Below are 12676 nucleotides of genomic sequence, written 5' to 3' on the forward strand. Positions count from 1 at the left end.
ACTCGTCAGACCACAGAACACTTCTCCACTTTGTATCAGTCCATCTTAGATAAGCTCAGGCCCAGCGAAGCCGACGGCGTTTCTGGGTGTTGTTGATAAACGGTTTTCGCCTTGCATAGGAGAGTTTTAACTTGCACTTACAGATGTAGCGACCAACTGTAGTTACTGACAGTGTGTTTCTGAAGTGTTCCTGAGCCCATGTAGTGATATCCTTTACACACTGATGTCGCTTGTTGATGCAGTACAGCCTGAGGGATCGAAGGTCACAGGCTTAGCTGCTTACGTGCAGTGATTTCTCCAGATTCTCTGAACCCTTTGATGACATTACGGACCGTAGATGGTGAAATCCCTAAATTCCTTGCAATAGCTGGTTGAGAAAGTTTTTTCTTAAACTGTTCAACAATTTGCTCACACATTTGTTGACAAAGTGGTGACCCTCGCCCCATCCTTGTTTGTGAATGACTGAGCATTTCATGGAATCTACTTTTATACCCAATCATGGCACCCACCTGTTCCCAATTTGCCTGTTTACCTGTGGGATGTTCCAAATAAGTGTTTGATGAGCATTCCTCAACTTTATCAGTATTTATTGCCACCTTTCCCGACTTCTTTGTCACGTGTTAATGGCATCAAATTCTAAAGTTAATGATTATTTGCAAAAAAAAAATGTTTATCAGTTTGTACATCAAATATGTTGTCTTTGTAGCATATTCAACTGAATATGGGTTGAAAATGATTTGCAAATCATTGTATTCCATTGATAATTAAATCTAACACAATTTCCCAACTCATATGGAAATGGGGTTTGTAAAAAAGTTTAATGCACACTTGCATTTTTATGGGTTAGTTAGTGTACACTTGGACATACAATAGTTGTATGGGTTAGTTAGTGCACACTTAGACATACATATCGTTTTTTGGGTTAGTTAGTGCACACTTCAACATGAAAATATTTTTTATGGGTTAGTTAGGTCACACTTGGACATAAAATAGTTTTACGGGTTAGTTAGTGCACACTTGAACATAAATATTGTTTTAAGGGTGGCGTGGCTCGGTTGGTAGAGCGGCCGTGCCAGCAACTTAAAGGTTACAGGTTCAATACTAGTCACTGCCGTCATGTCCTTGGGCAAGATACTTCACCCATCTGCTCTCAGTGCCATCGTCACTGATTTAAACGTAACTCAGATAATGGGTTTCACTATGTTAAGCGCTTTGAGTCGTTAGAGAAAAGTGCTACATACTTCACTTCACTTCGTTAGTTTACACTTGAATAAGAAAATAGATATATGGGTTAGTTAGTGCACACTTGGGCATAAAATATTTTTTTTTGCATTTGGGTCACATCAGGAAGTGGCGTGCAGGTAAGATGCCGATTTATTCTCAAAAGGCAAAAAACAAAAATCAGAGGCAGGTGCAGAAAATCAGCACCTGTTGCAACTAAGAAAACTAAAAAGGGTGCTGAAACAAAAATAGACAATAAACTAAGGATAACATTACAAAACTAAACATCACAACATGACTTGGGCAACGGGCCATGACAGTACCCCCACCCTAAGGGACGGATTCCAGACATCCCAAGAAAAACAGGTTCAAAGTCAAAGGCGGGTCGAGGGAGAAGTTGGCTGCGGGTCGCCAGGCCAAGGGTTCCTGAAGCCGAGTCAGGTGGCGGCGGAGAGTTGAACGCCGCTGCAGCTGACGAGGCGGGCGACCACGAACCGGACACATTTGTGGCCGAGGAGGGGACAGACGTGAGCAGGACCGAATCCTCAGGGAGACTTCAATGGACTGGCCACACTCGTGGCCGGCGAGGACGTAGGCTGCGAGTGCCTGACGGAGCAGGCGGCTGGGCCTCTGGCCTCGTTGGAAGACCCACTGGGATAGCTAGAACGGACTGCAGAGCCGGAGGCGAGGCTAGAAGCGCCGTAGGACGCACTAGAGACGAGGCTGGAAGCGTCGTTGGACCCACTTGAGACGAGGCTGGAAGCGGGGTCAGACCCACTTGAGATGAGGCTGGAAGCCCCGTCGGACCCACTAGAGACAAGGCTGGAAGCGGCGTCAGACCCACTTGAGACGAGGCTGGAAGCCCCGTCGGACCCACTTGAGACTAGGATGGAAGCGAAGAAGGATCCACTTGAGGCGAGGATTGTGGCGTCGGATCCACTTGAGACGAAGATGGTGACTGCAGGGCCACTTGAGAGGATGGTGGCATCTGCAGGCCCACATGAGTAGCTGGTGGTGTCTGCAGGCCCACTGGAGTAGTTGGCGACGTATACAGGCTCACTGGAGTAGGTGGTGGCATCTGCAGAGCTGGAGCAGCAGGCGGCTGGGCTGGACAATAGGACTGGCGGCGGAAGCCGTGCAGTAGGTAGCAGCTTGGCTGGATGTATAACTGGCGGCGGAGGCCGTGCAGAAGGTAGCAGCTTGGCTGGACGTAAGAATGGCGGCGGGGGCAATGCCAGAGGTGGTAGCTTGGCTGGACATAGGACTGGCAGCCAAGTCCATGCAGGAGGTGGTAGCTTGGCTGGACGTACAACTAGCGGCGGAGGCCGTGCAGAAGGTAGCAGCTTGGCTGTACGTAGGAATGGCGGCGGGGGCAATGCCAGAGGTGGTAGCTTGGCTGGACTGGCAGCCAAGTCCATGCAGAAGGTGGTAGCTTGGCTCGACTTAGGACTGGCGGCGGAGGCCGTACAGGAGGTGAAAGCTTGATTAGACATAGGACTAGCGGTAGAGGCTGTGTAGGAGGTGGCAGTTTGGCTTGAGCTGGCGTCAAAGCTGAAGCGAACTTGGCTTGAGTGGGTGTCGAGCTTGTCGGAGCCGCTGTGTCAAACCTGTTAAAGAACTGGCTTAGTTCATTGGCCCTCTCTTTGTCTCCGTCCACCCCCTACCCCCCGACGGTTTGAGGCCGTAGATGGTCTGCATACCTTGCCAAACCGCCTTCATGTTATTGTCCTTCAGCTTTCTCCTGTAGTTCTCCTTGGCCTCCCTGAGTCTGGTCTTCAGCAGCCCCTGAATTCTTTTCACCTCCTCCCTGTTACCAGCATTGAATGCCCTCTTCTTCTCATTCAGTAGGGCTTTGATGTCCTTGGTCACCCACGGCTTGTTGTTTGGGTAGCAGTTGACCGTCCTTGATGGCACATTTGAGTCAACACAGAAGTTGATATAGTCTGTGATGCACTCTGTGAGCCCGTCAATGTCCTCTCCATGAGGCTTCATGAGCACCTGCCGGTCAGTTACCTCAAAACAGCCCTGCAGTGTCTCTTGGACCCCTTCTGACCACCTTCTCACTGTTTTTTTGGTCACAGGCTGTCTTTTGATCAGAGGCACATAACAGGGGTTGAGGTAAACAAGGTTGTGGTCTGACCGGCCCAGCTCTGGTAGTGGTATGGAGCTATACGCATCTTTGATGTTTGCGTGCAGCAGGTCCAGGATCTTATTTCCTCTGGTGTGGCAGCTGACATACTGAGTCAAGTTGGGTAGTGATTTGTCCATAGTAACATGGTTAAAATCCCCCGAGATGAGGATGAGAGCTTTCGGGTGCTTGGTTTGGAGTCTGGCTATCGAGCTGTGGATGACGTCACTGGCAGCTGCAGTGTTAGCAGAGGGGGGGATGTATACTGCCATCATGATAACATGCGGAATCTCCCTGGGAAAATAATATGGTCTGAGTCCTACTGAGAACATCTCTATATTCGGGTCACAGTGGCGCTCTTTTATTGTGATATGACCCTGGATGACAATATTTGTTATTAATAAACAAAGCAAGCACCCCTCCTTTCCGCTTGCCGTTAGTTCGGTCCCGGTCAGCGCGCACCGTTTGAAACCCATTTATAGAACGTTACTATCCGGAACATCGTCGTGCAGCCACGTCTCAGTAAAACACATTAGGCTACACTCACGATATTCTTTCTGACTCGCGGCAAGCACAGACAACTCATCCATTTTATTTGCCAGAGACCGCATGTTACCCATGACGACGGAAGGAAGATATGGCTTATATCTCCTTCTCTCCCCTCCTCGCTTCAGCCCTTTTCTGTCTCGAGCGTCTCCCTTTCCATCGACAGCCACGAGGACCTCCATTAGTCCTTTTTAGCTCCTGGTTAATTAGCGCCAGGTCCGTTAGCTGGATGCTAATAACTGGTGCCGCTAACAACTGTTCCCTGGTGTAGGTGAAAGAGTCTCTCCCCTGTTGTTCATCTGAGCTCTTCAATAGCGTCCCCACCGTCAGTAGGACGAACAAAACACTTCTAAACTGCATGTTTACAAGGGCACGACTAGATAGAAAGTAAATGTAGAGTAAATGTAAAAATATAAAAAACTACAAAGCGAACAAAGAACAAAAACAAAAGACAAGGACGGAGCGAACTGCAGCAGCGGCAGATTGACGCATGCGCACATAAAACACATAGATGTGTTGTCCTTAAAAATGTGGAGTTGTCGTAGACGTGTTGTCGTCATAGACGTGTTGTCTATGGTTAGGATTTGTGTTGATTGTTGATTATCTGGAACCAATCAAGGTAAAATGGAGTGCAATGCTTGGCTGGTGCTGTTTAGTTGGGCTCAACTGTTTGTTGTTGAAAACAAGAAAATTATTTCATCCATGAAACACTTTTTTTGTTCATTATCTCATTCAAAAAGTTAATCAAAAAGTACTTGAGTTTATACAAAACCCAAAACCAGTGAAGTTGGCACGTTGTGTAATTCGTAAATAAAAGGAGAATACAATGATTTGCAAATCCTTTTCAACTTATATTCAATTGAATAGACTGCAAAGACAAGATATTTAATGTTCGAACTGAGAAACTTTTTTTTTGTTGCAAATAATCATTAACTTAGAATTTAATGGCAGCAACCCATTGCAAAAAAGTTGGCACAGGGGCATTTTTACCACTGTGTTACATGGCCTTTCCTTTTAACAACACAATGTTTGGGAACTGAGGAGACCAATTTTTGAAGCTTTTCATGTGGAATTGTTTGCCATTCTTGCTTGATGTACAGTTTAAGTTGTTCAACAGTCCGGAGTCTCCGTTGTGGTATTTTAAACTTCATAATGATCCACTCATTTTCAATGGGAAACAGGTCTGGACAACAGGCAGGCCAGTCTAGTACCCGCACTCTTTTACTATGAAGCCACACTGTTGTAACACATGTGCCTTGGCATTGCCTTGCTGAAATAAGCAGGAGCGTCCATAATAACGTTAACATATGTTGCTCCAAAACCTGTATGTACCTTTCAGCATTAATGGTGCCTTTACAGATGTGTAAGTTACCCATGACTTGGGCACTAATACACCTCCATACCATCACAGATGCTGGCTTTTGAACTTTGCGCTTGGAACAGTCCAAATGGTTATTTTCCTCTTTGGTCCGGAGGACACAACGTCCACAGTTTCCAAAAACAATTTGAAATGTGGACTCGTCAGACCACAGAACACTATTACACTTTGCATCAGTCCATTTTAGATGGACTGATGCCGGCGGCGTTTCTGGGTGTTGTTGATAATTGGCTTTCGCTTTGCATAGTAGATTTTTAACTTGCACTTACAGATGTAACGACAAACTGTAGTTACTGACAGTGGTTTTCTGAAGTGTTCCTTAGCTCATGTGGTGATATCCTTTACACACTGATGTCGCTTTTTCGATGCAGTACCACCTGAGGGATCGAAGGTCACAGGCATTCAATGTTGGTTTCCGCTTACGTGCAGTGATTTCTCCAGATTCTCTGAACCTTTTGATGACATTACGGACCGTAGATGGTGAAATCCCTAAATTCCTTGCAATAGCTGGTTGAGAAAGTTTTTTCTTAAACTGTTCAACAATTTGCTCACACATTTGTTGACAAAGTGGTGACCCTCGCCCCATCCTTGTTTGTGAATGACTGAGCATTTCATGGAATCTACTTTTATACCCAATCATGGCACCCACCTGTTCCCAATTTGCCTGTTTACCTGTGGGATGTTCCAAATAAGTGTTTGATGAGCATTCCTCAACTTTATCAGTATTTATCGCCACCTTTCCCAACTTCTTTGTCATGTGTTGCTCGCATCAAATTCTAAAGTTAATGATTATTTGCAAAAAAAAATGTTTATCAGTTTGTACATCAAATATGTTGTCTTTGTAGCATATTCAACTGAATATGGGTTGAAAATGATTTGCAAATCATTGTATTCCATTGATATTTAAATCTAACACAATTTCCCAACTCATATGGAAACGGGGTTTGTAAAAAAGTTTAATGCACACTTACGGACCGTAGATGGTGAAATCCCTAAATTCCTTGCAATAGCTCGTTGAGGAATGTTGTTCTTAAACTGTAGGACAATTTCCTCACGCATTTGTTCACAAAGTGGTGACCCTCGCCCCATCCTTGTTTGTGAATGACTGAGCAGTTCATGGAAGCTGCACCCACCTGTTCCCAATTAGCCTGTTCACCTGTAGGATTTTCCAAATAAGTGTTTGATGAGCATTCCTCAACGTTCTCAGTCTTTTTTGCCACTTGTGCCAACTTTTTTGAAACATGTTGCAGGCATCAAATTCCAAATGAGCTAATGTTTGCAAAAAATAATAAAGTTTTCCAGTTCGAACGTTTAGTATCTTGTCTTTGCCGTCTATTCAATTGAATATAGGTTGAAAAGGATTTGCAAATCATTGTAGTCTGTTTTACGATTTACATGCCGTGCTAACTTCCCTGGTTTTGGGGTTTGTATGTGTGTGTGTGTGTGTGTGTGTGTGTGTGTGTGTGTGTGTGTGTGTGTGTGTGTGTGTGTGTGTGTGTGTGTGTGTGTGTGTGTGTGTGTGTGTGTGTGTGTGTGTGTGTGTGTGTGTGTGTGTGTGTGTGTGTGTGTGTGTGTGTGTGTGCAAATGTAGATGAACCAATGGGTCACTAAGGAGGGCACTGAGCCACTTCCTCTGGAGGACGAGCACTGCAGTGTGGTGGAGGTGACGGAAGAGGACATCAAGAACTCGGTCAAGTTTGTTCCCAGTCTGTCTGCTGTGGTAAGCAACATAAGATATGCCACAATATTTCTAGTTTCTTAACTGCTGAACACAGGGAGAAAACCCATAACAAACTTATATTGAATGTGTCATATTTAAGTCAACGAATTGGGTGTTAAAAATGTAATTCTATTGGCGTGGTTCAGACGATAGAGCGGCCGTCCAGAAACTTGAGTGTTTTTTGAATGAATTCCGCTTCAACCATCCTCATCACTGCTCTTGTGTCCTTGGGAAAAACATTTCACCCACCTTGCTCTCAGTGCCACCCACACGGGTGTATGAGTGCAATGCATGTTTGCTGTATGATTATGAATGAATGTTTGGTGTTGGTCAGAGAAGAAAATGGCGCAATTTGGAAGCAATGTTTCCATCAGTCGAGGGCAGCTGTGACGACCACCATCAATGTGGGAATGTGGGGTAAATGAATTATGATTCTCACTGTAAAGCACTTTGGGTTTTTAGAACAATGCTATATAAATCTAATCCATTATATGGAATTTAATTTTCAATTTCTTGAAGTAATTGAGGTAAAATGTAGTACTTGACTGTAACCAACAGAGTAACTGTTCAACTAGTTAGTAATCTCTAAAAGAAACATGTCAGCTTTTTCAGAAGACTTTTCTTAACAATTAAAGAATAGTGTATAAAAAGTAGTCTTAAAACAAACATATTCATTAAAAATGCTATTGTCTTGGAGTTACGTTCTGTCGTTCTGGAACAGAGACAGCCTGCGTAGCGCAGGTAAGCATGTGTTTAATGTCAAAAACACAAAGGAATAATGCAGTAGGAAAGTGCACAGGAAGCATAAACACAAGCACAAGCAATAATCTCGGCCTGGACTGTTGGCCCGATCCTTCGGTTTTTCGTGGCAGTGGCGCAGTTAGGTGACCCTCCACCATTCTGGCCTCCACTTCTGTTAGTAAGTAAATATATTTTTACCTGCACACCTTCTCCTGTCTCTACATCTTGGGGTTCCAGACCAATAGAACATAACACATTTTATCAAATAACTGTCATGAAAAACCTTTTGCGCCGTTGTTATGACGATTTCAGATCTTGGTAAAAGCCATGTTGAGGAAACGTTCTTTCAGCAACCCGTTTGAGTGTCCAAGCCGGCGAGAGGAGAGGTCCATGTCTGCACCAGGCAGCCTGCTTATGTAAGTCCATACATCAGTCATACGCCAGCCATATGTCAGACATACATCATGCATACGTCAGTCATACATCAGGCAGACGACATACAGCATGAGTGTCAAACTCTGGCCCGCGGGCCAAATTTGCCCCGCCGTGTAATTTCACTTGGCCCGTGAGGTGATATCAAATTAACACTAGAGCTGGCCCGCCGATTATATACAGCGGCGGTGCCGCGGTTCACCGCTAATTCTCATACTTGCCAAACCTCCCGGGAGACTCCCAAATTTCAGTGCCCCTCCCGAGAATTGTAACGTCCCCTTTTCGTCCAGTCCAACAAATGCTGGCTCAGTTACATAATACGTGCGGCTTTGGCACGCATACAGAAGTGAATGCAACGCATACTTGATCTTCAGCGATACAGGTTACACTGAGAGTGCCAGTATAAAAACCTTTAACATTGTTAGAAATATACGCCACACTGTGAATCCACACCAAACAAGAATGACAAACACATTTCGGGAGAACATCCGCACAGTAACACAACATAAACACAACAGCACAAATACCCAGAACCCTTTGCAGCACTAACTCTTCTGGGACTCTACAAGGTGTGTGTGTGTGTGGGGGGGGGGGCTTTGGAGGTAGCGGGGGTGTATATTGTAGCGTCCCGGAAGAGTTAGTGCTGCAAAGGGTTCTGGGTATTTGTTTTGTTGTGTTTATGTTGTGTTACTGTGCGGATGTTCTCCCAAAATGTGTTTGTCATTCTTGTTTGGTGTGGATTCACAGTGTGGCGTATATTTCTAACAATGTTAAAGTTGCTTATACGGCCACTTTCAGTGTAAACTGTATCGCTGTTGATGAAGTATACTTTGCATTTATGTGTGTGTGCGTACAGGAGCCGCTCATATCTTGTGACTGGGCGGGCACGTTGTTAGAAGGGATGAAAAGCGGACGAGACGTCAGCTCGTAGAGGACGTTAAAAGTAGTGCCTGTAAGGCACGTCCCCAAGACTGTGGAATACGAGATATAATGACTGATGAACACCTTCGTTCGATAATGAGGGATGCCTCAGCTCAAAGCCTGAGCCCCGACATTAATGAACTAGCATCCAACAAAAGATGCCAGGTATCTGGCATCTTTGGGCACATCAGATTAGATCAGTGTGTTGCAAACTGAGCAGTTTAAAGTCCTGAATGGTTGGTTTATTCATTATTTTATTTTAAAATGTATTAGCCTGTGGAAAAAGTTAATGTTGGTATTTACCTCAGAAGGCAGCAAATAGAAAAGAGGCATTACATTTTTATTTAAATTGTATTTGATATGCCATTGATATTTTTTAATGATTATTATTATTATTTGAAACTCGATTTTGCATGTCACTATAAAGTTATATAAGCTTGCTTGTTCAATATTTAATGCAAAACTTGTTTGGGTCCCTATCAAAAAGGTTAATTTGTTCAACCTTGGCCCGCGGCTTTGTTCAGTTTTAAAATTTGGCCCACTCTGTATTTAAGTTTGACACCCCTGACATACAGCATCAAACATACATTAAACCTACATTATTTATGCATTAGTCATAAATCAGTTAAACATAGGACATACATCAGTCATATGTCAGTAATACATCAGACATCAGTCGCCATCAGTCATACTTGCCACAGAGCGGCAGTGCCAGCAACTTAAGGGTACCAGGTTCGTTCCCCGCTTTCGCCATCTGAGTCACTGCCGTTGTGTCCTTGGGCAAGACACTTTACCCCCCTGCTACCGGTGCCACCCACACTGGATTAAATGTAACTTAAAAGATGTAGATAATGAGTTTCACTATGTAAAGCGCTTTGAGTCTCTCAAGAAAAGCGCTATATAAATATAATTCACTTCACAATACAATTTTAAAGATTGCTTGACGTTCAGGCTGTAAACCTCTGTCTCTTCGCTCTTGCTCTAGTTAGCAATACTACTGTAGCTCTAGCTGCTGCTTTGTCTTATCAACATGGTGCCATAAATGCAGTGATGGGCAAGTTACTTAGAAACATTTAGTAAGCTAAGCTACAAGTTACTCTCGATTAAATGTAGCTAAGCTACAGTGCAAGCTATCCCCAGTGAGTTGTAGCAAGCTACACTACAAGATAGACTGAATATATAGCTTGCTATATCAAGGTTACATGTATATGTGTGTATATATATATGTATATATATATATATATATATATATATATATATATATATATATATATATATATATATATATATATATATATATATATATATGGATATATATATATATATATATATATATATATATATATATATATATATATATATATATATATATATACAATCCCAAAACCAGGGAAGTTGGCACGTTGTGTAAATCGTAAATAAAAACAAAATACAATGATTTGCAAATCCTTTTCAACTTATATTCAATTGAATAGACAGCAAAGACAAGATATTTAATGTTCGAACTGAGAAACTTTTTTTTTTTTTGCAAATAATGATTAACTTAGAATTTAATGTCAGCAACACATTGCAAAGAAGTTGGCACAGGGGCATTTTTACCACTGTGTTACATGGCATTTCCTTTTAACAACACTCAGTAAACGTTTGGGAACAGAGGAGACCAATTTTTTAAGCATTTCCTGTAACGACCGGGTCGCATCGTGGTGCGAGGTGTTCTCCCGAGGATGCAGACGGGCTCGGACACAGCTTGCAGGTAGGAAAATGATTTATTTTAGAACTAAATCAGACAAGAGAAAAACAAAAACGACTAGCATGGGAGCTAGCAAGCAAAATAATCTAGCATGAGAGCTAGCAGGAAGCAAAGTGGTCGTCAGCTGTTGCATGAGAACAAACTAGGAAGCCAGGCCGAGTGAGGCCCGGGCAAAGACTAAATAGCCCTCTGATCAGTGCTCGGGCAACAGGTGCGCGTCCCGAACGCTGATCAGAGGCAGGTGAGTAAAATCTGCAGTCATGGCAACAGAAACAAACACGTGACGCAAAAGTGTAAACAAATTGTGATCCGAGCAGCGGATCCTAACAGTACCCCCCCCTAAAAGAACAGATTCCAGATGTCCCTTGAAAACAAAAAAACAACTGGAACCCAAAAAAAACAAGCAATAGTTCATGAGTCAAGGGCGGGCGGGGGGGTGACTTGGTGGTGGGTCGCCAGGCCACGTGTCCCCGAATCCACCGGGGAAGGGTCAGGTGGCGGCGGCGAATGGAACGCCGCCGCCGCTGGCGAGGCGGGCGACCACGGTAAAGCCACATTCGTGGCCGCCGAGAAGGTGGGCGTGAGTGGCGCCAGAATCTCAGTAGCCTCTGAGGCCTCGAGGGCTGCATGCGGGGACCTGCTTTCCGCTTGCGCCGCCGGACCACTCGAGGTCGCTGAGATGTCGCCGTGGGAGTCGCTGTCGTGGCAGCCGGAGTCGCTGTCGTGGCAGCCGGAGTCGCTGTCGTGGCAGCCGGAGTCGCTGTCGTGGCAGCCGGAGTCGCTGTCGTGGCAGCCGGAGTCGCTGTCGTGGCAGCCGGAGTCGCTGTCGTGGCAGCCGGAGTCGCTGTCGTGGCAGCCGGAGTCGCTGTCGTGGCAGCAGGAGTCGCTGTCGTGGCAGCAGGAGTCGCTGTCGTGGCAGCAGGAGTCGCTGTCGTGGCAGCAGGAGTCGCTGTCGTGGCAGCAGGAGTCGCTGTCGTGGCAGCAGGAGTCGCTGTCGTGGCAGCAGGAGTCGCTGTCGTGGCAGCAGGAGTCGCTGTCGTGGCAGCAGGAGTCGCTGTCGTGGCAGCCGGAGTCGCTGTCGTGGCAGCCGGAGTCGCTGTCGTGGCAGCCGGTGCTGGTGCGAGAACCAGTTGTGGTGCAGGTACTGGTGCGAGAACCAGTCGTGGTGCAGGTACTGGTGCGAGAACCAGTCGTGGTGCAGGTACTGGTGCGAGAACCAGTCGTGGTGCAGGTACTGGTGCGAGAACCAGTCGTGGTGCAGGTACTGGTGCGAGAACCAGCCGAGGTGCAGGTACTGGTGCGGGAACCAGCCGAGGTGCAGGTACTGGTGCGGGAACCAGCCGAGGTGCAGGTACTGGTGCGGGAACCAGCCGAGGTGCAGGTACTGGTGTGGGAACCAGCCGAGGTGCAGGTACTGGTGTGAGAACCAGTCGAGGTGCAGGTACTGGTGTGGGAACCAGCCGAGGTGCAGGTATTGGAACCTGTGGTGGAGCTGGTGCTAGCCTTAGCCTTGGCGCTAGCTTAGGTGCAGGTGGCCTAGCTGGCGGTTGCGGCTTAGCAGGCCGTCGGACTGGTGGCGGTGGCCGAGCAGGAGGTTGCGGCTTAGCACGCCGTTGTGCCACCCCACTCGCACAGCTCCCAGTACTAGCCCCCCCCTCAAAAAGCGGATCCCAGACGCGCTCCTTGCGGACTGGAACCGTCTTCAAGGGTGGGTGGAGGGTGGTCAGGGGGAGGGCTGAATCCTCTCCTCTAAATTGTCCAAACTGTCTATTGTCACCCCACACTTGAGACTGGGGCTGACTAGACTTAGTCCTTAAAAAAATGTCCTGATAATGATTA

At 45.9% G+C, this 12676-nt stretch overlaps 1 protein-coding gene across 10 annotated transcripts in view; it reads left to right on the forward strand.

The window, feature by feature from the left end:
- camkk1a (calcium/calmodulin-dependent protein kinase kinase 1, alpha a) overlaps window positions 1-12676 on the forward strand; it is a 207455-nt gene that overhangs the window by 183756 nt on the left and 11023 nt on the right. For 9 of the 10 annotated variants that reach the window (XR_009826310.1, XR_009826311.1, XR_009826313.1 and 6 more), the window contains 2 exons: window positions 6865-6993; window positions 8047-8150. Coding sequence is in view for 5 of the 10 variants with exons in the window: in XM_062048496.1 (XP_061904480.1) it covers window positions 6865-6993; window positions 8047-8150 (233 nt within the window). In the remaining 5 variants the exon portion in view is untranslated. The remainder of the gene's footprint in view (window positions 1-6864; window positions 6994-8046; window positions 8151-12676) is intronic. The other variant, XM_062048497.1, reaches the window with a different exon arrangement.

The sequence above is a fragment of the Entelurus aequoreus genome, linkage group LG05 (genome assembly GCF_033978785.1).
Source record: "Entelurus aequoreus isolate RoL-2023_Sb linkage group LG05, RoL_Eaeq_v1.1, whole genome shotgun sequence".
NCBI lineage: Eukaryota > Metazoa > Chordata > Actinopteri > Syngnathiformes > Syngnathidae > Entelurus > Entelurus aequoreus.